The 24,618-nt window shown below is 35.4% G+C and overlaps 1 protein-coding gene across 2 annotated transcripts in view; it reads right to left on the reverse strand.

Annotated features, from left to right (window-relative positions):
• Positions 1-692: 692 nt before the first annotated feature.
• Positions 693-24,618, reverse strand: part of Il33 (interleukin 33) — a 45,620-nt gene continuing 21,694 nt past the window's right edge. The window contains exons 2-9 of one of the 2 annotated variants that reach the window (XM_076843430.2): positions 15,640-15,728; positions 12,227-12,335; positions 6,263-6,388; positions 5,669-5,791; positions 4,028-4,135; positions 3,434-3,484; positions 2,413-2,510; positions 693-962 (exon numbers count right to left, since the gene is read on the reverse strand). In XM_076843430.2, coding sequence (XP_076699545.1) covers positions 771-962; positions 2,413-2,510; positions 3,434-3,484; positions 4,028-4,135; positions 5,669-5,791; positions 6,263-6,388; positions 12,227-12,323 — 795 coding nt within the window. In that variant the 5' untranslated portion in view covers positions 12,324-12,335; positions 15,640-15,728 and the 3' untranslated portion in view covers positions 693-770. The remainder of the gene's footprint in view (positions 963-2,412; positions 2,511-3,433; positions 3,485-4,027; positions 4,136-5,668; positions 5,792-6,262; positions 6,389-12,226; positions 12,336-15,639; positions 15,729-24,618) is intronic. The other variant, XM_076843431.2, reaches the window with a different exon arrangement.

The following is a 24,618-nucleotide window of genomic DNA, read 5'->3' on the forward strand; positions in this document are numbered from 1 at the left end:
TTTGTTAGATATTACTAATAATTTCAATTACATGTGTGAACTGAAATTTGTTTTCTAATGTAGGAAGGCCTTGTTTAAAGTTAACTCTCTATATAAAAATTATTTCATATTAAATCAGAATTTAAGAAATGAAACAGGTAAAATTGTTCATTTTATCAATACTGAATTTGTTTTTCTTAAGTTTCAAATTATCCTTTCCTTTATATTACTTGCCTAAGCATGTAGGCATTTGAAGTGCCATAACTCTTCACAAAAAGAGCCAATCTGAGTGTTACCTAGGGCATTTATAAAACTCAGTGTTTTATTCTAATGGATAAATAGTAAGTCTATGCAGTATTTATTCTTTTTATTAACAGCTCTAGTGTTTGAATCTATTGTTTGGAATAAAAGAAAACCATGTATCTCTTTAAAATGGATCCCTATTTAAAGAGCAACTTGAGTTATGGACTCTTCTCTAAAGAGATCTAAACTCTAAATGTGGAAATTCTTTCTGGACTGGATCTAGAAAAAAGTAAATGTTAGCCTATATCTCTTCAAAAAGCAGATCTTTTTACCAAAACCTTGTTTTATAAACTCATAATTTTGTTGAATATGTAGTGATACAAAGAAAAAGAAAACAACTGAAGGATTAGAAAAAATATTTGTACACATAGTAAATAAAACATTCCACAGCATTCTAAGCTATTTCCCCTAGATATTGCCTGTCTCTTTCACTCTTGTCCTCCAGTGGTACCATTTGGGTTGCCCAAACCAGATCCTGCAGGTCTCTGTTACATTAAGGAGAGCTTAAACATGATATTATCACTAGTCTGATTCTTTCCTTCCACCAGAGCAAGCTGATTATCTTTGACTCCTATATACATTCCACGATTACTCTTACATTCGAATGAAACAAAATCAGAGGATTCCTTATGAAGGACAAAGAAGGCCTGGTCTGGCAATGGAGTTTTACACTTTTGCAGCTGGGGAAACAAGAGAAAAAGCAACCAATATGTGAGTCAAAGGTCCAGAATCAACTTTCCCTTCATATGTTAGAACCTGAAGGGGAATAATAATCTATAACTTGGTATTTCCAGCAAGCCTGCTTACTGAGAAAGGAGGTGGGGCAGATGAGTAGAGGGTAAAGTAGTGGGTGGTATGATTTAATTTGATTCACTGATGGATAGCATACTTAGAGAGGCAATATGACTCAGAATGACTGAATCTGAAAGCAATAGTTCTGGACTTGTACCCTTGGTTTGTAATATACGCTAAGACTTGGGTATGTTGCTTTTCTCTTAAACTTCAATGTTTTAGTCTAGCCAGTTTTCTAGATCAGTTAATTCTCATCTAGATGTATGAATAATATAAATAATTTTTATTTTAAATCACTAAGTTTGGGGGATAGTTTGTTATTCAGTAATAGCTGAAATATAAGTCTATGATGTAATATAATAGCTCCATCATAGATGTAACTGTAAGGATTAGATGAGATAGTACTTAGCAAGTGCTTGGTATTTAATAGCTCAGATGAGTTACTTCTTATTATTGAATAGTTATATAAGCTAGACACTGTGTTATATACATTTAGGGATATTTTGTTATAGAAAATGCCAGTTACTGACCACTACTTATGTTAATACCTTATATAACTGTATTAGTTAGCTTTATAAATTTGTGTATTTATGTAATTTATCTTCTGTATTATACTTTCATGTTCCTGTCCTTGCTTCTACCTTTGGTTTATTTGCTCTTCAAGATATTTATAGTTCCTTGTCATGACCAATATAATATTGCCTTTTACTAAGTAAACAATATGCAGTGAATCCTATGAGAATGTAGATCATTTCACTATCCATAAATCTTGACATGGAAATGTGTGCTGCATCTCCAGCCACCAGACTTGGAATGTAAGAATATTTTACAAAAAACATTTCCTAGAAGAACATAATTCCTAAAGTCAAATAAAAAGAAACTGAGATAAACCTGTATAGCAGTGCTTCTCAAACCTTAATGAAATTGTGCATCTCCTAGAGATTTTTTTTTCGTGTGTGTGTGTGTGTGTGTGCGCGCGCGTGCTGGGGATTGAACCAAGGGCCTTGTGCATGCAAAGCAAGCACTCTACTGACTGAGCTTATCCCCAGTCATAAAAATTTGTTAAAATGATAATCCTGATTCATTCCTTGGAGGGTTTGAACTCCTGCATTTCTAACAAGCACTCAGGTGATTCTGTGCTGCTGGGAGATTCCAGATTTTTAGCAACAAGGTCACATATACTTTTCTCCTTCCCCTACTGCAGAAGCAAGTCATTAGTAGTGCCCATTTTATTTACAATGCCACAAACAAAATTCCTTCTTCAAAATATCCCAATACCCAAATATACACACATGGATAGAGTTAATCACCACAATTATATAATCATGTATCTATTACCTCCACAGACTGCGCCTTGTTGTTGGCATGAAGCAAGATGTCTCTGTCTTTTGTAGGACTCAGGTTTACCATCAACATCTTACCATCGACACCATCACCTTACAATTAAAATGATAATTAGTAAGGTAATGCAGTTTTCAACTAGCTAGATTTAACTATTCTATCATGTATATATACTTCAAAAATTCATGTTGTACATAACAAATACACAGGTTCATTTGTCATTAATTATAAAATTAATAATAAGAAAGAAGATAAATTTTAACTTTATAAAGACTTGAAACTCATTTTTAATTTAAGTCTTTTTAACACCCAGAAAAAGAGTCCAAGATATCAAATAAAATAACTACTTCATTCACTTAAAGATATTTGCACCCAAATGAAAGTAAAAGAGTCATTATTAAATAAGAAGAGGGTTCTTCTGAATTTCTCAAAGGAGAGAGGTTGGTATTTAAAAAATATGTTTTCCAACTGAAGAATTGTGATTCATGGGCACTTCTCTGGGCATCAGCTTCCCTGTCTGCCTGTAAAGCTACAGGGCTTTACATGGTTGTCTCCTAATATCTACTTCCTTTTATATATAATAATAAAAGATTTCCTAGCCTGCTTCTCATGGTTTCATGCAGCAATGGACTAAGTTCTTAGGTGTAACTTCTAGTTATACATTCATTTTCCTCTCACTGATTGGACATTGCCATCGTAGCTAGGAATATTGAACCATGTAGCTGCTGATAGAACCACAGTGTAGAAGCTGTGTGTCTGGACAAACTTTGAGCAGAACTACCATTCCAGTCCTGGGTAAGACAGATTTTTATTAAATTCAGCCAAACCTTTATCCTAAGTATTAATCTAGAAAATTAATGCGATGGAATAAATCCTCTAAGAATATAAGATTTTATTTTGAGCATGGGTTGGAGAGAGCTTTTTGAAACAATCTTCCTTTCCCATGGAGTATTTTGGATTTATCTTTACTACAAACTTAAGAATTTCAGCACTACAAATACCTAAGCCTCCAAATTACCTGATTCGCTCGAGGGGTATGGAGACTCATAGTAGCGCAGTAATACCTTGTCTGAAAGAGAATGCATAAGATCACTTTTGTGAGATACATTTTATCAAAAGGTTTCAGTTCCATCATATTCATAACATCAGAGAATATCCTCGCCTTTTTATTATGCATCAACAAAAGCAAACATTTCTTGGTTCTGAGAAGGTCTTAAAATTTGCTCTGATAAATTCAACACAGTTATTATTAAATATTTATGATGTTGATAGCAGTGGTATATTCCTTTTGTTAAAGATTATAATTTATTGATATTAATAAGGCTAGAAAGATCTAGTGGGTAATTTAGCAATAGCAAATACATGTGGCTCCTCCTTCCATAGTTCACAACACGTATACTCTTAATATCTATATTCTTGCATTAAGTAATCCTAATTAAACTTCTGAATCTTTCCTCAACGTAGCGATGTTCAGGTGTCCACTGACAATGTATTAGAATGAGCAAATATGACTAAATCTATTTGCTGTATCTAAATTAATCCATTGTTGATGGTTTGGTAGATTTATTTTTTTAATCATCATTGCATAATTTTAGATAAGAAAATATTCTACCTTTTTCTTGATCTTTTGGCTGGTCTTCAACATTGGTCACATAATTTCCATCCTCCCAAATAAAACGAACATGTTGATTGTTGTATGTACTCAGGGAAGCGCAAGATTCTGTGAAAAAAGAAACTCCTATAACAAGTGAAATTCTTGTTTCCATGGGAAATAAAACTTGTTCTTGGGAATAAAACTTGTCACCATGAATAATTCTTTTGACAAACTGTTTTTTGAAGTGTGTCCTCAAAATGTTTTTTACTTTGCAATTTGAGCTACATTTTGTCATTAGTTGTGAATACATGAAAGCCTTTGGCACAAAGCTTTATGTAGCTCAAAGGCTGAGGTGTAACACCTGGATGGGATTAAAAGTGCTTAGTCTCCTGAATAAATGCTGTAGGAGCACCTAGAATGTTTATGGGAGGGTTTGGTGGGGAGAAAGAAGCTGAAAAAGTGATGGGAATTGCTGAAGAAACCTTCATTTTTTGGTTTCCCATGGTCTAGGGAACTGTGGGAAAGAAGGGACTTTATTTTGATAGACATAGGTAAATGAATGCCCATCTACAAAATGTGGTTACTTAGAGACTTTTATAGGGGAATTCAGATATAATCACAGTTCTCTCCTTTAAGCTAAATAACAGAGATACTTAGAGCAATATTCCTAACATTTGTTAATGTCACAGCACACATAGAAAATGATAATATACTTTTATATACCTTTATTTTATTTATTTTTATGTGGTGCTAAGGATTGAACCCAGGGCTTCTTATGTGCTAGGCGAGTGCTCTACCACTAAGCCATAACCCTAGCCAGAAAATGATAATATTTTTAAAGCATGCAGGGATAAACTGGTTCAGATTTAGGGGGTACTGATATAGGGCCTGCAGGGGGAAAAATCACTGTAAATTCTTTATGTAACAGAATTATACTAAAAAATATACAAAATATAAAAGAGATTGCTAAAAATTGAATTTATCTGTGAACTTCTAAAGCAAAGTGATTTAAAGATCCTTAGTGAGAAACTTCAGTATTACTTTTGTGAACTTAATATGTTTTTATCAGGAATAATGCTTTAAGTGGCAACATGTAATTACTTATCAAATTTCCTGAATGATGATTCATTCACTTCTTCCCCCAACCTGCTTTGGTGCTGGGTATTGGACCAGGGCCTTGCACATGCTAGACAAGTACTCTATCACTAAGCTACACCCCTAGTCCCTCTTCACTTCCTGATAGTTACCAGCAATTTGAATTTATGTGCAAGTAAGTGATAAAAGTGAAAACCATTGTAACTTTAAAATATATTATGTTGAAATTATATTTCAGAAAATAATAGATCTTCCTTTCCTTTCATGGACAAAATGTTGAATTTGGGGGAATAATAGACCTTTTTCTTTCAAAGGACTTTGTATTTCCAGTGGGAATAACATATATAGGATTCCAAATAATGACAAGCATCTCAAAATCATGATGATGTGCTAACTATAGAATACACAAGCATTGTTAGATCAGTTACACCTGTTTGGATACCACTAAATGGCCATATCGGCATCAAACAGAGGTTCCTGATACATATGAAAACAAATTTGGAGCTGCCTACTTGTGTCTTACCTCCCTCTTCCCCCCAACACCACCCCTATGACCCATCACACCTCTGATACTTGATGTGTCAAGTGTTCTAGTATTTTCTTGGATCCTAGCTATTTCAAAGATGGAGTGCTCCATAGCAGGTTGATAGGCAGCAAATAACTGATGTATTTCTTTGTGCTTTCCACCTGTAGGTCAGAAGTTGAACAGGAATGGACCATCAGTCCTCATTCTGCACACATGCCATTTCCTTTTGATGATTCTAAGTCTGCTTGCTGACAGTGGTAAATGATCCCAGGACTTTGGACACCCCATGGTCTGATGGGATTAATACCTCCTGACGTATTTATACCCTAGCAGAGCACACTAGGAGGGAGAAAACTGATCACCTATGGTCTCAACACTCCAAAAGCAATCACTTAGCCCTCTAGTTTGCCCCTTTAAATAAAATTACTTAGAAATATTATAAACCTATTTATATATAATCTTATATCCTTTATTTTTACTTAATATTATAACCGTATATCCCTCATACTGTTAAAAACTCTTTATATGCCCCTTTACTCTTTTGGGTGAGGAAGAAATTTATGTATTTAAATGTGGTAAGTGAAGGCAAATAGACACCCATTGCTGTTGCCATGAAACATAGTTTCCCTTACCTGTTTTTTGTGAACAATGTTTGGTGACTTCTTTCCTGAAGTAACAGGCCTTCTTTTTTATAGTAAGGCCAGAGCGTAGCTTCATACAATACACATGGCAGATTTCTTTGGTCTTCTGTTGGGATTCTAAACAATGAAAAATTGTTATGTTTTACTGTGTTCATCTTTATCTTTTTGCAAACCCTAAGTTCAGCAGATGAAAGCAAGTATAGATCCACTGTATTTTACCAGAAACTCTTGGAGCCAATTGTGTTTTAAAATTCAGAGTTTTTTTTAGATTTTGCTGGGAGCCATTAGCCAAGTAGGTATGACAATTTCCTTGCCAGCGTACCCCCATGTTTCTTTAGTGGAAGGACTCGTGGAAATAGGACATTTTGCAGCGACATTGCATGTAAGGTGACCTTGCTCAAGGACCAGGGCGGATCCGTTTTTAGGGTGTTCCCAGTTTAGGATAATCCGAGTTTAGGGCGTTCCCGTTTAGAATAGGGTGTATCCTGCTGCCTGAGTTCCCCTTGAGTTCTCACGGGATTCAGAATATATTTGGGAGACAGAAGCCCAGTGGAGGTGTGAATTTGGGCAGAGAACGTGGATTTCCCCAGAGCGTGTTTGTAGACGGCTGGTGTGAGATCGGGAATAAAGAATTGCTGTTTGAATCTACAAGCTGTGTGGAGACTCGTGATTTGTGCCCAGCCAGACTGCAGCAAGATTTTAGCATTGTAATATAGAATATATATTATCCATATGTAGTACCTTTAATGGGCTGGTGTAGCACTGTTTAGTCAAAAATTAATTAATCTTAGAGTGAAATATTGGAAAATTTACAAAAAGTAAAATAAAGTTATTCAGATTGGGACTTAATGGACAAATGAATTCAGATCATATGTTGCTGCCAAATGAATTATGAAAAATTTTAGGTTTTTAGAAAACATTTTGGTTTTCAGAATTCCATATGAGGAATTACAAGCCAACATGTAATAAACATAAATCTTTGCCTGAGAGGAGATACATATGGCTATGTGAAATCTGAGATCTAAAATAGATCTACTTATATAAAATACACTTAATAATTTTGCAGGGATAGCTACATTCTATGAAGGTTATTGACACTAAAATAACTAACATCTTCTAAGTGTCAACATGGGCCAAGTACTGTGCTAATCATTTTACATATTTCACTTAATTCTTCATAATAATCTTGCAAGTTAGACATTATTATCCCAGTTTTGTAGGTGATAATCTGAGGCTTTTAGGAGTCATGTAAAATTGTCCAAATTTACAAGGCTGATGAGAAGTTGTGACTGAGGTGTGTCTAATATAAAAACAACTTTTCTCACCCTACCTCCATTTAAGAAAATGCTACACTGCTGTTTGAGGTACTAACAAAGTGCAAATTCAAATCTTAAAAAATTGAAGTAGAAAAGTTAATCATTATTCAGTAAGTCTTACTTAATTTGGCCAAATTAAAAAAAAAATCAGTTGGAAATTGGAAATCCTAACAACTTCCCAGAGTTACATAGAGTGAAAACTAAAACATGAATCAGGCCAGTTGCCATGGCACATGCCTGTAATCCCAGCAGCTCAGGAGACTGAGACAGGATGATTGTGAGTTCAAAACCAGCTGCATCAACAGCAAGTTGCTAAGGAACTCAGTGAGACCCCTCTCTCTAAATAAAATTCAAAAAAGGGCTATGAATGTGGCCAGTGGTTGAGTGCTCCTGCGAGTTCAATCCCCAGTACCCCCCGCCCCCCCCCAAAAAAAAAAAAAACAAACATGAGTCAGATGATCTCAATTTTCAACATTATATAGTAAATGAACCATCAAACAATTTATACTATATAGTTAAATTTCAATTATTCACAGTAATTCAGAAAAGAAAATAATTTTAACTTTGGGAGCCAGTCAAAGATATTTTTCAATTTTCTAGAAGATTTGCCTTTCTAGTAGAATGCTTTTAAAGACCTGTGAGTATTTTCACCTGTTTAAACAAGGAATTGGCCACTCCACCATGGAACTCCCTGACTTCTCTTGACAATTCAAAAATATCAGCTACAGTATCTCACATTTATAAAGTACTTTTATAGTTACAAAAATAATTTACAAAGTTAAGTAGTGCCAGAGCCAGCATTGTACTTGCTCTCCTGATAATTTAATACAATACTTTATTAACTACACTACATCATGCCTTCAGAGTTTAGAGGCTTAAGACCACACCAAAAAATCTGTTTATTCCTTATATGCTTCTCTTTATGTAATATTTGGCATCACATGGGAACATGGTAGTCATCTCTAATATTGAATGTAGACTCTAGGGAAAAAGAAAGGGTCTTGGTTAATTTGAAGTAAGGGTCATGACATGTACAAGTATTGTGGAGGTAAAAGAAGAAAAGGGGTTAGGAAGAGAGTTAAATGTATGAATGTGTGGAGCTAACATCTAGTGGGACATTCACTGGTTATAATTCATGGGGAATGTGACTACATTTGAAGTATTATAAATACTTTACATTGAAAGAATTTGGGAGAAGTTATACTTTGGTGCTCTGGGCAGCTGAAAGTGTGAGGGTCGTGTGAGGGAGTGTTCTACTGGTGTCAGGGAACCAGCTCAAATCTACAGAAGGGCTATTACCAATTCCTGTGTCTCCATCCTGCCTGCTCTCTGAGGGTAGAGTCTTAGTGTGACTTTTAAGAAATTCTCATAGCTAATATCATCATTGTAACAGCATGAGTTCCCTAAGGCAATTCTAGTGAGTACATAGGAAGAGGCCTGGAAATCTTTCTGTAGTTTTGGTGCCATGGTTGACAGATTTGAAAAACTTCATCTTTCCTCAAATACCTATTTCACTATGTTTTTTTTTCTCATTGCTTCCTAATCTTGATCTCTGTGGCATTTAACTCTGGAGACCACTTCCTTTCTTGAGTCCCTCTTCCCTTATTGCTATGTGACTAAGTACACTGGTTCCCTGTGTTTCTTTCTAATCAGTTTACCTCTGTCTCCTTGTTAGTTCTTCCTCTGCCTAAAATGTCAGTGTACCATATGGTTTTCTCCTTTGCCTCTCTCTCTCTAAACTTTCTTTCCAGGCAATCTTGCTTGCTCCAGTGACTTCAAACATCTGCTTAATGGCTGATGATTCTGCAAACTGTAGCTCTATCTTTTGTCTTTCTCCTGAACTTTCTTCACAGGGCATTTGGAATTAGCTACCTTCAAGCATTTCTGTCTCTATCTATGTATGTCCTCAGGAATGAAATTATGGACATCTTTACCTGATAACCTATAGCTACCTCAAGCTAAAATATGCCAGTAATGATGATGAGGATGAGGTTGATTATAAAAATAAAACATCTTTATCTTTCTCTACCCTCAATATATTTCTCCTGAATCCCCTCTCTTAAAAAATAGTACAACTGTCTACCATTATCTGATCAATTCTTAAATCAGAAAGGTGAGAATCAGAAAGTTAGTATCTCTTTCTTTCTTTCCATCCTTCAATTTAGTCAATATGTCATTAAAGCTTATCAATTTCACCTTCCACATATATCTGGATTGTAGTTCTTCCTCTCCATTTTGTTGTCTTAGGTCAGGCCTTCATCATCAGTCCTCTAGATGATACAGTAGACCTCTAATCAGTTTCCATTTCTCTCTTGACACTCATTCTATTTTCACACATCATTCCCCAGTTAAACATTTTCAGTGATTTCCTCTAGCCCACAGTATAATCTGAAGTTCCTTCACTAACAGAAAAATCTTATATGAATAGATTTAAACTAAAAGGGTTGATCTCTACCTAGTCCTGACTAACTGTGTCATGCAGGAATATGGGCCCAGTATTTATAGATCTTTAGATTTTTTGAGAGAACCTATACATATAGATTCTCATGAAAAGTTCCTAATTTTGAAAAGTTGTCTCAATTAAAAATAATACTGTTCAGGCCAATAAATGCTTCTGTAGGCTGTATATGTCCATGAATGAAGGAGGCGAGCTTGTTAGGAAGAGAAAGTACTGATGGATGCTGGGGAACAGAAGCAGGAGAGGAGAAGGACCTGACTTTGGGGAATATCTTCCTAGAAACTGGAAAGGGGAGAAGTTTAGAGAGGGTGTTTCCTCCAGGTCATGAAGTTTTCTAACATGTTGGCATCAGAGGTGAAATTTTCCAGGGGTGAACTAATGTGTGACTGACTGTGGATGGATATTGAGTTTTATTGCTTGTGAATTGTGAATTGTGTCATATCCAGGTAAACCAAGGGAGTTTGAGAAGGAAATGAAGTAGTGTGTGTGTGTGTATGTGTGTGTGTGTGTGTTTTCTTTGTGGCTTGAGGGCTCAGAGCAGAATTATTTAGAAAAATAACGTGACATTTCTTGCACTTTTGAGTTTTGAGAAATGGTTCAGATCTGACATAAATTGCATAGGTCTCTGTTGAATTTTTTTTTTACCAAGTGTTTAAATACCTATTATTGCAGTATGGTACTGAGTTGATATTATTAGAAAGGAAATTTTCTTAAGGGATGATAAAAATGTGTTGTATTGCAAAGTCATATTTTGGGATTATCTTTATCACTGTCCTCTGGTGCAGATAAGTAGTTCCTGAACTCATAAAAGAGGAGTTACAGTTTAACTTTGGTATTAATACCAGAAATTCTAATAAACCCTACTCCCTCATTCCTATATCTGTAAAGAATCCTTATTTCCTGGGATACAAAAAATACTTTCTTTATTAAGAAGGAATTTGGGGACATGGAGTAACTGTTTCTGTACAAAGCATTTCAATTCAGTAAAGTGATTTAATAATGATTTTTTTGCCAAAACTAGTGTCAAATTAGTGTTTTCCCTGGTTACCAAAAAATAGTGTGCATGGGCCAGACCCTCATGGAGGACAGAAATGATATTCCTTAACACTGTTGTCTCTTCTAGCCTTAAAGGTGTTAATGGAAAGGGTGAGGAGCATAAAGGATAATGATATGCCAGTTGCTGTTATCATTCCTTGTCCTCTGTTTTTTTCTCCAGCCCACCAGGGTTCTGTTAACTCTCTTATGTTACTGTTTCCATGTGAAAAAATGAGTGTATAAATTTACATGATTCCTTCTTAGGTAGATAATTTTTTTAATATATATGTTTTCGTTGTAGGTGAACACAATACCTTTATTTTATTTGTATGTGATGCTGAGGATCGAACCCAGGGCTCAACACATGCTAGGCGAGCACTCTACCCCTGAGCCACAACCCCAGCCCTTAGGTAGATAATTTTAAGGGTTAAATAGGCATAGAGCCTTTCTATCTCAGAGATGTGGCTATTATTTGACTATATTTCCTTTTTATCTTATTCCAAACTCTCTTAGTTTTTTAAAAATATTTTTTAGTTATAGATGGATGCAATATCTTTGTTTTGTTTGTTCATTTTTATGTGGTGCTGAGGATTGAACTCACTGCTTCAAATGTGTGAGGCAAGTGCTCTGCCACTGAGCCACAACCCCAGCCCCTAAACTCTCTTAGTTTTAACTACATAAACATATGAGTTTCATTTGGTCGATTCTGCTTCATCTGAGAGCTGGATTACTCAAATATCTTCACTTGTTATTCTCTCCTTCATCAGTATTTGCAAGTCAAAACCACATGGTACACCAATTGTCTTCAGTATTTGTTGAATGGAAATAGATTAATTTAGAATTTTGTTTTTTAATTAGGAAAAGGTTTGGGGATTTGGTGGCAAAAGGTGTAGGGACAATAATAGGATCAACATAGAAGGCTATAATTTGTATTATTCATAAGTTTAAATTATCTGGGCCATTCCTATCTCATGATGTATTAAATAAGCAAAAGTTGGCTGTCATATCTATGAGCCATCCTTTTTAAAATTTTAATTCTTTTATTCTTAGAAGCTTTTGGCAAGGTAACATGTAATCATTGGAATAATAAAGATTTGACACCAGATAAAAATAGTGTAATATAATCAAGAATGCTTAAGTCCTTACCTCTTATCTTGCAGGGTTTTACCAAGGTTCTATCTGCTGTGCTGCTCAGCTTTGCTGAGGAGATTTTGGGGGTTGAATACTTCATTTTAGGCTTCATTCTTTCAGATTTCTGTTGAATTAAGATATAATATTAGTTCAACTTTCTTAATTTGAAAATAATCAAGAACCATGACTAACTCAATATAAAAATTGATAACCACATCTTTAAAATTAAGTAAAATTTGAACAAGTATTCTAAATATACTTTTATACTGGAATATAGCCATAGAACAGAGAGAACTGCAAAGAAATTTAAACTTTAGTTATGTTTATTATTAGTGGTAATACCAGTATTGAAATTCTGAGATTGTTTAGTTATACTGTAGTACAGAAAAAATAGAAGACATATTGATGCTATATGGTTTTCATTGTAGGGGAAAGGAGATACAAATATAAAATTAAAGAAGCCCAAGAAAAAAAACCTATAAATGTTAAAATTTAATCAATAAACCAACTCCCAGCAATAAATGTGTGCCCATATCTTAGTTTCTAAATATTTCTGCCAGAAGAAATCTCAAGATCTACTCCAGATCTGGGACTGGGAAAATAGTAGTAAACATGGAATATTCTTTGTACCAGAAAGCATTATTGTTTCAAAAGCATACATGAGCTGCTTTGAAGTGTTTCCCACTGGCCAAATTTGGCACTATTTGAATATCAAAAAGAATAATGATGATAATTGACTATTCAACTCTGTGAATATTTCAACAAAATCAACATATGTGCATTAAAATAGGTTGGAAGTCACAATCTAGATAACACACACACACATACACACACATGCACACACACACACACATATATATATATATATCTTATATATACTTCTGTATATATGAAATATATTTTTTCAAACACTTTAATCATTCACCTATTACTTTTACCAAAAGAATAGAGCTCTAAAAACATAATTGTTTCAAAAGTTACCAAAAGCTGTATATTCATTGCTTAATTTGTTTTCATAAGTGACCCACATCTGGAATGATGGTACTTGATGGGTTAATAAGAAACCCACAAATATATGGCATTTCTTGACAATGAATGAATAGAAAGGGATCTATTCATTACAGAAGGAATGATAAAACTAGAAAAATCACCGTCTTGCAGCTTCCAACTTAATACTTAGTTCAGGAAAGGATTATCAATGGATGTTGTACCTTGAACAAGCTGGATTGCATTGTCATATTGAAAGAATATGGAATTCTTCATCATAAATTGTGGAAAGCTTTTTATTCTTTCAATATGATACTACAAGCTGGCTTCATAATCAAGGTATGGCAGTATTGTGGTTTCTGGAAGAATAGGACTTCTCCAGTTAACTTTGCCTGAAATTCTGCCAATGATTATTGATTTTTTTTAAAGCATTGAACTCCTATTTTGTTACATTTTTTAAAAACCCACAAATTAGCTAAGAAGTGGGTATAATTTAAACCTTTTCTAAATTTCAGGTGAATCAGCTCTTCTAGCTGAGTAAGAGAGGAGTTTCTGGGTTAGAGGATTCTTTAGAGGATAAACATCATATACCTTTGTTTTTGTCTGTAGATAACTCTACACAGGTTGAAATTCCAAATTATCTTCTCTAGGTGGAGCTAGAATCTTATATGCAAGTTGCTTATTTATAGTCAGTCCCCTTGAGCAAAATCCTCAAAGGAAGACTCCCTCTTATGCCCCTCAATTTTGTCTTGGAGTGGATATTATTCTTACACTGCTTGAGGACATCAGATAAATCCTACTTCTTTCTCTGATTCTCCCACCTTTATTGATCGAGAATGCTGAGAAGCAGAGAACCTTATACATCATTTCACTGAGCCCCTCACCTTACAAATGAGTAGATTGAGATTCTGGAAAATGCCTTGGGTAGGCTCACAAAAACAGCTGCGAGCATAATCTAGTCTATTGACTATCATCATAATGTGAGCACTTCTCCATTCTGTCTCCTTCCATCCCCATCCTATGGCCCCTCCCTCTTCAAAATGTAGTGGGGGTAGTCAGGGGAAAGAACTGGGAATTTCACTTAAAACACCCAGCTTTTCTTCCAATTTCTTTGAAATAATAAATTTCTGAATATGGGATGTGAAACTGAAGAAGCTGTATCTATACTCAAAATCCTGCAGACTGTTTGACCTTGGCTGAATAAAACATCCTGATTGTAGAAATATGGGAATTTTGTAGTTTGAAAGCCAAAATTATCTTGGGCTATCTTAGATCATTTAGATAAGTAGTCATTCACTTTTAACCTCTGTATCTGACCTAATATGCTCACCACTATTATGTAAACTTTGCAGACTATGTTGTTAAGCTTAGAAGACCTCTAGCCAAAGCTAAGAATGCTATAACATAATGATATCCATAGGAAAGATATCCCTGCTTTGCTATGGCCTGCCTACCTAACACCGACATTGATTCATTTGTTGAATGTATTAGTTTGTAAAACTCTTTGTTCTTTGGCTGTAAAGTTTATGTAACCTCTTTCACTTTGGAACATGTCATTTCGGGTAATCTGGGCCATGTTCACTCACATTTGGCTCAGAATAAATGTCTTATTTCCTTTTAAATAGGGTTGAATTTTACATTAACAGTAGCTAATTTATGACATAATACATGGAATAGTACAGGTTAGGTAATCCTATTATAGTTAAATTTTAAATTACACAGAAAATAGTTGAAATAGTATCCTGCACAGAGTAGGTATTGAGGTCACACTTTACTAACATGAAGACTGCATCGCTATGATAATTTTTGTTTTCTCTTTTATCCAAAGCTACACATGCCCTGGGGAAAAATTATCCTGGTCATTAAAAAAATTTGCATTTTCAAATAAAACTTTGTGTTCCAATCTGTATCCTATCTCAGAGAACCAGAACCCACATTAGTATCATGAAGATGTTGGTAGTCCTTCATTTAAGAAAATCAATAGCTATCTTTATTGACCTAACTGTTTTCAGTAATTAGTTGATATCATAACATTTTTTCCCACCATTATTATTTCTCTGGACTAGCGAGAGAACACATTTGGAAGAATTCTATTCTAAATTATTATTAGCTTGCATAGTTGAACAAGAAGCTGGAAAACACTGCATTTATGATGAACACAGAGAAAGTCAATACCTTTTTAGAGTTACACAAACCAAAGTATAATCCAGAAATATTTTCAAATGCTGTTCTGAAAAATAACCTACAAATCTTTTACTTTGCTAAGTATAACTATTTTCATACTATTTTCACTTTCTTCAGACTCAAATTTGCTTTCTTTATTCTCTTTTTTTATGTTAGTATTTCAGAACATATTGCAATATAAACATCATAGGTTCTTTTTTGCTGCTTTTTCCAGTAACAGACAACAAATATTCTTGCACACTGGTTATAATACTCACCTAAATCGTAAATGTGAAGGGCTTCTCTCAGCTGATGTGGTTTCCTGTAGTCAGCACTTGGTAATAGTTAACGAAGTTACATTCCAATTCTACTTAAATATACACACACACATGGATTATGCAATATTAGGTGACAGCATTTGATGAATGAGGCAAAGCAAATAGAGCTGGTTGAATTAATTACAATGTGTGGGAATATATCTTTTTCCTACAGCCAAATCCTATAGAGAGCTTTCAGATTATTGTAGCTATAGCACTTCCAAAGAGTTATGCTTAATTAATTATTAATTTTTATAACCTCCAATATGTGAACTCTAGGTAGTGTTTCTTCTGGAATATAGAATATACAAGGGCACAGACAGTTTAATTGCCTTTCTATTTTCTATAGAAAGTTGAAAACAAGTAATTTTTTTCTAACTACAAAAATGATGTATTTGTACTTGAAAAATGTATAAATAACAGGAAATCATATATGCTGTGAATCTTGACATTTGTTTTTCAATGTTAACATATATACAACTATTTTTAGATAAAAAAATAGTGCCATACTGCAGATATTTTATAAGCTGTTTTTTTCTGTTTTTCTACTAACAATATATCATGAGCATTTCCACATGTCACAAATGTTCTTTTAAAAGTAACATTCTAAATAACCTTCAATCATATAAATATTTTAACTAGTCCTTTCTTGATTAACATGTTGGCAAGTTCAGGCTTTTCTTTTCTTTCCTTCCTTCTGTCTATCCATCCATTCCTTTGTTTCTTTTTTCTCCTAACATCAGTGTTGCAACCACTAGTGTGTGTGTGTGTGTGTGTGTGTGTGTGTGTGTGAGAGAGAGAGAGAGAGAGAGAGAGAGAGAGAGAGAGAGAGAGATTCTTGGAAAATATTTTTTTTTAAAATTTTAATTTGTAGGTGGACACAATACCTTTATTTTATTCATTTACTTTTATGTGATGCTGAGGAATGAACCTAGTGCCTCAGACATGCCAGGAAAGTGTTCTATCACTGAGCTATAACCATAGCCCCTTGGAAAATATTTTTAAGTTCATTGTTAGAATAAATTCCTAATCAGAGAATTGCTAGATTAAAGGGTACATAGTTTGATAGATGTTACCTAATTGACTTATAAAATTTGTATTGGTTTATATTTTGTCAACAGTTCAGTAGAGTGTTCTTTTCCCCATCCCTGAAGAAGCAATGGATGCCATCACCTTTAACATGTTTACCTTTCTAAAGAGTAGAAAATATCTTATAGTTTTGAATTTTATTTGTTATTTAGTGAAGTTGAACATTTAAAAAAATATGTGTTGTCTATTTCTGAAAATTATTCATAGGACTCTTTTTAAATCAAGAAATTAAATTCTTGCCCATGGTATATGTTAGAATATTTTCCCCAGTGCCATTTATCTTCAGACTTTGTTAGTGACATGTTTTGTCCATAAATGTTTTCAGATTTTATATGAAAATATTTAATCAATTTAACCAAGTGAGAAACATCATTTAGAGTATGTTTTATGAATATAATTTTTTTTTACTGTGGGAAACACCATCCAAAGAAAGGAAATAAGGAGAAGAAAGGAAAGAAGACCAGACAGGTGGCCAATTAAAATATCCCAGGCAAAATGCAGTGAGAACAGTTAGGACAACATTAGTTGGACTAATAAGAAGGCATTAAAGGTGAATGAGTGCTGCAAGCACTTCATAGAGTCTTTGGTACGAGAAAGGGCTTCGTATTTCCCAGTTCCAGCTCCACTGAGTCAGATAGCTGCTTAACAATTAAGCCAGGATTAGAACCTAGATTCTCCTCCTGGCTCAGGGATATGTCCATCACAGTGTCTCCATAGCTTTTTTTGTATGAGGATGTGCCAGCTATGGACTGAGTAAAAGGGAAATCAGGGTAGTGAAGGGATGTGAAGGTGGGGCCAGTGGTTAATGACTCAGGTGAGGAATTCATGGGTAGAAACAGGAAGGAAGTGAGTTAGATACGGGGCACATAGAGTTTTGAGGTACTTTGAAAGAACTATTAGGAAATTTCAGCAGGGGGCTGGAATTGGGTTGGAGGAGACTAGAATTAACTATAAGGATTTGCTCTTCAAATGTGAAAGCATGATAGTTGCTGGTGTGGGAACAAATGAGATTGGCTTGGCTAAGTGTGGAACAGGAAGAGAAAGCTGTGGAGAGATGGAACTCTGGAGATCTTACATTTGAAGGATAAAGATAGGAAAAGGAGTCAGAAAAGAAAACCAGAAAGAGAAGCAGAGAAATGAAGAGATGAAGGGAGAACACTGTCTCAAAACAACAGAAATAACTGGCATCGAGTGGTAGAGCTATGATGGGAATCACAAAACAACTACAGTAGACTGTCTAGACAGGAGGAGGAGGAAGTGAAACTTTTTCAAGAAGTATGCAAATAGAGAAAAAAAATGAGAGAGAGAGAAAAAAAAAAGGAAGGTATCGAGAGAGAATAGTGTGGAGCATGGGAGATTCTGCTTACTAGCTAGATATCTTGAGAGAGTTATTTGATGTTTCTAAAGCCACAGTTTCATAAAGATTTAATGCAATTCCTATTAAAATTCCATGATGTTCTTCATAGAAATAGAAAAATTCATTTGAAAAAATAAAAGGCCCAGAATAGCCAAAGCAATCCTTAGCAAAAAAAGTGATGCAGGAGGCATCACAATACCAAACCTTAAATTATACTACAGAGCTACAGTAAAAACAAAACAAAACAAAAAAAAAAAAAAAAAAAAAAAAAAAAACCCAGCATGGTATTGGCAAAAAAACCAACACAAAGACCAATGGAACAGAATAGAAGGCACAGAGTCATACCAACATAAATGCAGTTATCTCATACTAGACACAGGTGTCATTAATATACATTGGAGGCAAGTGTTAGAGTCTAAATTGATAAGGGAAAGAGGCACCCCAGTGGAACCAAGAGCAGTTAGGGCATGTGTTGATAGAAGCCCAGGAACTCTAATCAGAAAGAAGAAAGTTCAAAGGAGGAAAAATTATCAAGAAAAAAATTTCAGCAAAAGGCTATTACTGAATACTTTTCGTTACCAGAGGGTGCATGAATCGACAAGGCAGCTGCCACATGCGCAAGCCAGTCAAGGCACAACAAGGAGTTTCCAAGCAGCGGCAGCTGGCTCCACCCCCCCCCCCCCAGCGGGAAGCCACTGTGAGAGCCCAAATCCAAACCTGACCTGGAGGCACAGTCTCGCAGGCTCTTGCTCCCTGTGCCTGGAAGCAGTTTGAGACTGGGACACTCCCCGGGAGTCTAGGGCTGCCCAGGACGCTGCAGGGGAAGATGCTGCAGGGGAAGACGGCCCTGCGTCCCTGAAGTTTGATCATTTCCAAGGCCAGTAACTACAAAGGTTCTCCCACACCTGGAGGCTGATGAGTAATGAGCACTATTGAGGCTTATTTCAAATGTAAAAAAACCTTGAGATAATGTACTAAATTGTTCAAAAGGTTGTTTTCTTAGTGGAATGCTACAGGATTTTCTTTAGCCATCCGGAGTTCCTGCCTTCGTCCCAGGGCCGATGAAAACAAAGGTGGAAAAATTTACAGTGTTGCTGAGAACCGGACGAAACTTTGGATCAAGCTAGCTGCCTGCAGAACTTACCTGGACTATGATTTAAGCTAGCTGCCTGCAAAATTTACCTGGACTGTAATTTAAGCTATCTGCCTCAGAATTTACCTGGACTGTGATTTAAGCTAGCTGCCTGCAGAACTTACCTGGACTATGATTTACCTGGACTGTGAGTTAATCTATTGAGACACTGCTTTACCTGGACTGAGACAACAAACTGTAATCTACAACAAATTGTAACTCGGTATCTTTGCTAACAGTGTCATTGCTGGTATAATTTTTCCAAGGGCTTCTTGCATGGAGCCATCAATTGGCTTGGTATTGTGACATTTTGTATCCTCCCCTTCTGCTTGTAGCAGATTATTTATGGTATTTGTGTAAAAACCACTATGGTCGTTATTTAAATTAACAAAAGGGGGAAATGTTAGAGTCTGTAAACAAGTCAGGATAGCGCCTGCCAGAGGGAGTGGTTTGTGAAGTAACTCCACCGAGCCATTAAGTGTGGAGATTCCTTATTGGTTGACTGATGTATCTAGTTTATGTTAATTATGTTAATTAAGATAAGCTGTGTGGAATGTATGAATACCGCTCCTGTCCTACAATAAACGGCTCCCACTCCTGCTGTATCAATCTACACAAGTTGTTCGTCACCTCCCCAACACCACCACCACCACCACCACCCCCACCCCCCCCACCCCCCGTTATTTTGCCCAGCCAGACGGGCTGTGGCAGGAAAGGTAGCCTCTTCAACAAATGGTGCTGAGAAAACTAGAAATTCATATGTAGTTGAATGAAATTGAAGTTGTATCTCTCACCCTGCACAAAACTACTCTCAAAATGGATCAAGGACCACAGACTCTGCACCTATTAGAAGAAAAAGTAGGACCAACTTTCCACCATATTGGCTTAAGAACTGACTGCCTTAATAAGGAAGATATGCCTGATTCATTCTATTGTCTTTATATTTCCATTCCTCCCTTCCCTTCATCTTCCTCCTAAAGCATGAGAAATAAAACCAATAATCAAAAAGGAGTACAGTGTCAAACTAAAAGACTTCTTTATAGCAAAGAAAACCATAAAAAATGTGAATAGAAAGCCTACAGAAAAGGAGAAAATCTTTACCACCAGCACCTCAGACAGAGTATTAATCTCTAGCATATACATAGTACTCAAAAAACTTAACACCAAAAATAAACTGAATAACCCAATCAATAAATGACCTAGGGATTGGGGCTGGGGCTCAGTGGTTGCATACTTGCCCTGTATGTGTTAGGCCTTGGGTTTGATTCTCAGCACCACATATAAATACATAGATAAAATAAAGGTCTATCAACAACTAAAATAAATAAATAAATAAATAAATAAATAAATGGCCTAAAGAACTTAACAAGCCACAGAAGAAGAAATACAAATGGTCAAAAATATATATGAAAAAATATTCAATATCTCTAGCAATTAAAGAAATGCAAAACAAAACTACACAGAGATTCCCAGTCAGAATGGCAATATTCAAGAGTAGAAGTAACAATAAATGTTGGCAAGGATGTGGGGGAAAATGTTCACTTATACATTGCTGGTGGAACTGAGCCACTCTGAAAAGCAATATGTAAATTCCTTAGAAATCTTAAAATGAAATCACCGTTTGACCCCACAGAACTATATAAGACTTAAAGTCAGTATACTACAGTGATGCAGCCACTTCAACATTTATAGCAGCTCAATTCACAATAGCTAAGCAATGGAACCAACCTAGGTGCCCTACAACAGATGAATGGATAAAAAACAATGGGGTATATATACACAATGGAATATTATTACTCAGCCATAAAGAACAATGAAATTATGGCATTTGCTGATAAATAAATGGAAATGGAGAATATAACATTAAATGATATAAGCCAATCACAAACAACCAGAGGTGTAGAGAGAGGTGACTTGGACCATGGTCTTTGACTACCTCATAGATGTGGCTGCGCTTTGCACTGGGAATGTTCTATGCAAAGGTGCAGGACAAGATGAGATTGCCCAGTAGTTATGGTAATGCTCTGCCTGAGAAAGTTCTGTGCAAAGGTATAGAACAATAACAGTCTTGACCTTGAGCTCAGACACCAGCTGCCAGGGATAGAGAATTTTGAGCATAACAAGATAACCACAATATCTTGCAATTGCTGCAACATTCAAGCCTGCATAATTTACAAAAACTTTTCCACAAATAATCTCTTGATGATAAATCCTATATAAGAAACATGCTGTGTTAGCTCTGGATCACTGTTCTTCCATCAGAGGTCAGTGTCCCATCTGATTCCACCTTTCTGTTTGTAAATGTTTGTGTGTCTTTCTTAATTCCCCATTGCCCCTTGCCGGTTTTTAGGGTTGGAACAAAGGCAGAATGTTCTCTCTGATTTTATGTGGATGTTAACCACAGGGGATGATTAGAAGTTCATTGGACTAGACAAAGGGAAATGAAGGGAAGGGAGGAATGGAAATATAAAAGGCAATAGAATGAATAGGCATATCTTTTCTATCCATATATATATGAATACATGACCAATGTAACTCCCCATCAGATACAACCACAATAATGGGATTTTTTTTTTTTTTTGGTACCAGGGATTGAACTCAGAAGCACTTAACCACTGAGCCTCATCCCCAGCCCTTTTTTGTATTTTATTTAGAGACAGGGTCTCACTGAGATTCTTAGCACCTCCCTTTTGCTGAGGCTGGCTTTGAACTCACTCTCCTCCTGCCTCAGTCTCCTGAGCTGCTGGGGTTACAGGTATGTACCACTATGTCTGGCAATAATGGGGATCTTAACTGGAACAAGTTTTACTTATTCTATGTATGTATAATGTCAAAATACACTCTACTTTCATGTGTATCTAGAAAGAACAAATGAAAAATAAAACCACAGTTTCTTCATAAGAATGAATTTCTTCATAATAATTTAAGCTCATAAGGTTGTTGTGAGAATCAGATAAGATGTATTTTAAGCAGTTGGCATGGATGATGGCACATAGCAGAAACTCAATACATCTTTTAAAATATTGTTATCATTATTGATTTTTTTGTGATGTGGGACTCTTGGGAATGTTTCAATAAGAAAAGAGTCAGTGAAAAGAGAAAAAAGAATCTATATGATAATCATGGAGGAGATAGATAAGAGAGAAGAATAGTAGATTTTTAAAGGAGGAGTCATCCTACTTGTAGGCAAGAAGGAAAAGTGAGAAGGGAGAAGATATGAAGTTTTAAGGTCTGGGACGCGAACCCGAGGATCTTATAAAATGACATCAATCTTTTTAGTAATGTAAATTGTGAAAGAGAGATGAACAGGAAAATATTTTATTTGAACTTTTGAGAATACTTGGGAAAAAATCTAAAACAGCTCCTTGGAGATTATAAGAAATTAATCACCTAATGAATAGGGAGTTATTGTTCGGTGGTACAGAGTTTCAGTTTTAGAAGAGGGAAAAAAAAGTTTGGAAGTAGATGATAGAGCACTTGCAAAACAATCTGAATATACTAAATGCCATAGAACTATATACTTAAAAATGGTAAATTTTATGTATGTTTTTTCACAATTAAGTGATTTAAAACACAGGAAGAAGTAGAAAGATGGAAGTTTGTGGGTAAATAGGAGAATTCCACTATTCCTAGCTTAGAGATAGAAATGTTCTGGTGAAAATAGTGGTCAGAATGAGGTTTCTGAGAGAGCTGTTAAAGAGTGCTAGAGTCATGAAAACAGTCATTGAAATCTCCAAAGGTGACAACACAGGCAATGATGAAAGGAGGCATTCCCCTCTGATTAACAATGACAAAATGTGTGTGATACATTCCTTTCCAAAATTGCAGATGTATATGGTTGCCTCTTTGACTGGAGAAGGTTTCCAGAAACTTATATTCAGTAAGTACTGAATGCCCATTTTATGCCAGGGACTAGGTATTTCATTAGCATTAATATTATCTCCTACATTTTGTTATTGTTCAGAGATAAATGGCCAAGTAGTAAATTTCTATTTAAGATATAGTTTCTTGATAGATTAAAATCTGTTAGGTTTTTTCCCTAATTTAAAAGTATGTCATTTCTTCTGAAACATTCTCCTCCCATGCACATGAATACTCCTTATCCTCTTCCTCCTGTGGGACACTACATGAAAATTTCATTTGACTTTATCGTGTTATCTACCTCTGAGCAACTTGAAAATAATTTTGAATCACTCACCTTCTTTTATATTTTAGGTAGTGCTCTTTGACTAGTAATTGCCCTCTTTTAATATACTGAACTGCTTAAAAGTGTTAGGTTGGCTGTTGAATTTTCTTTCCTTATTGTGAATTATACTTCAAAAAATTTAAAAAATAAGATTGATTTCCTTTGATGAGTCTTGTCATTAGCATTAATATTATCTCCTACATTTTGTTATTGTTCAGAGATAAATGGCCAATTAATAAGAATTTTTATTAAAAATACATAGTCATTATGGAAAATTTGGATAATACATAAAAGAGGAAGTTTACCCTATAATGCCCAAGAAAGTAGTTAAATGATTTGAAAAGAAACACAACTGGCAATCATTGTAAGAAAATTCTAACCTCCCTGATGTCCTGAGGCCTTTAATAGTGTTAGATTTGAATCTCTTTGTGGTAATGCACAGAGTGCTGCATAACAATAATAAATCAAATACTTTGTCTAGTATTGGTCTAGGTACTAGAGACATAGCCGTGAACAAAGCAAAATATTTCTTGGTCATATAAATATTGTTATATAAATATTAGTGAGCAGTAATAAATTGGGGCAGAAGATAAGGGAGTAGAATAATATTAAGATAGTGTAGTCAGATAAGTTGACACTGAAGACACATCCCAGACATCCAAAGAACACGTGGAAGGGATAGGAAGCAGTTGCTTTCTGAGCAGACAAAATCCAGAGGAAAGGCCCTGAGATGGTCAGAACCTGAAGTATTTAGGGAACCAAGGGGGCCAGAGTGGCTGGATCAGTGGGTTTCGGGGAGAGCTTAATGCAATGGGATTGACAGTGGAAGGGGACAGAAGCTAGGTTGAGCTGACCCTAGAGGCCAGAGGAAGAAGCTTGGATTTTATTTAAAGTGCATGGGAAGCCAAAGAAACATTTCAAGTAAAATGGATGTGATTTGTTTTTTTGTTTTAAATTAGTGTTCTGGCTGCCATGTGAGGAACAGCTGGAGGGCAATAAGAGAGAAGAAATGAAACCAGCCAGGAGTTTGCATTACTTCAGACTATTAATAAATGGTGTTGGTGGTGGTAATGATAGAGGCTACTGTGTTTTTGGTATGTTACATGGGCCAGATGCTTTATCTCTAATTATCATCTTAATCCTGAAGTTTTAATATGATTGTCTCCCTTTTAGAAG

The sequence above is a fragment of the Callospermophilus lateralis genome, chromosome 2, assembly GCF_048772815.1.
Source record: "Callospermophilus lateralis isolate mCalLat2 chromosome 2, mCalLat2.hap1, whole genome shotgun sequence".
In the NCBI taxonomy this organism is placed as follows: Eukaryota; Metazoa; Chordata; class Mammalia; order Rodentia; family Sciuridae; genus Callospermophilus; species Callospermophilus lateralis.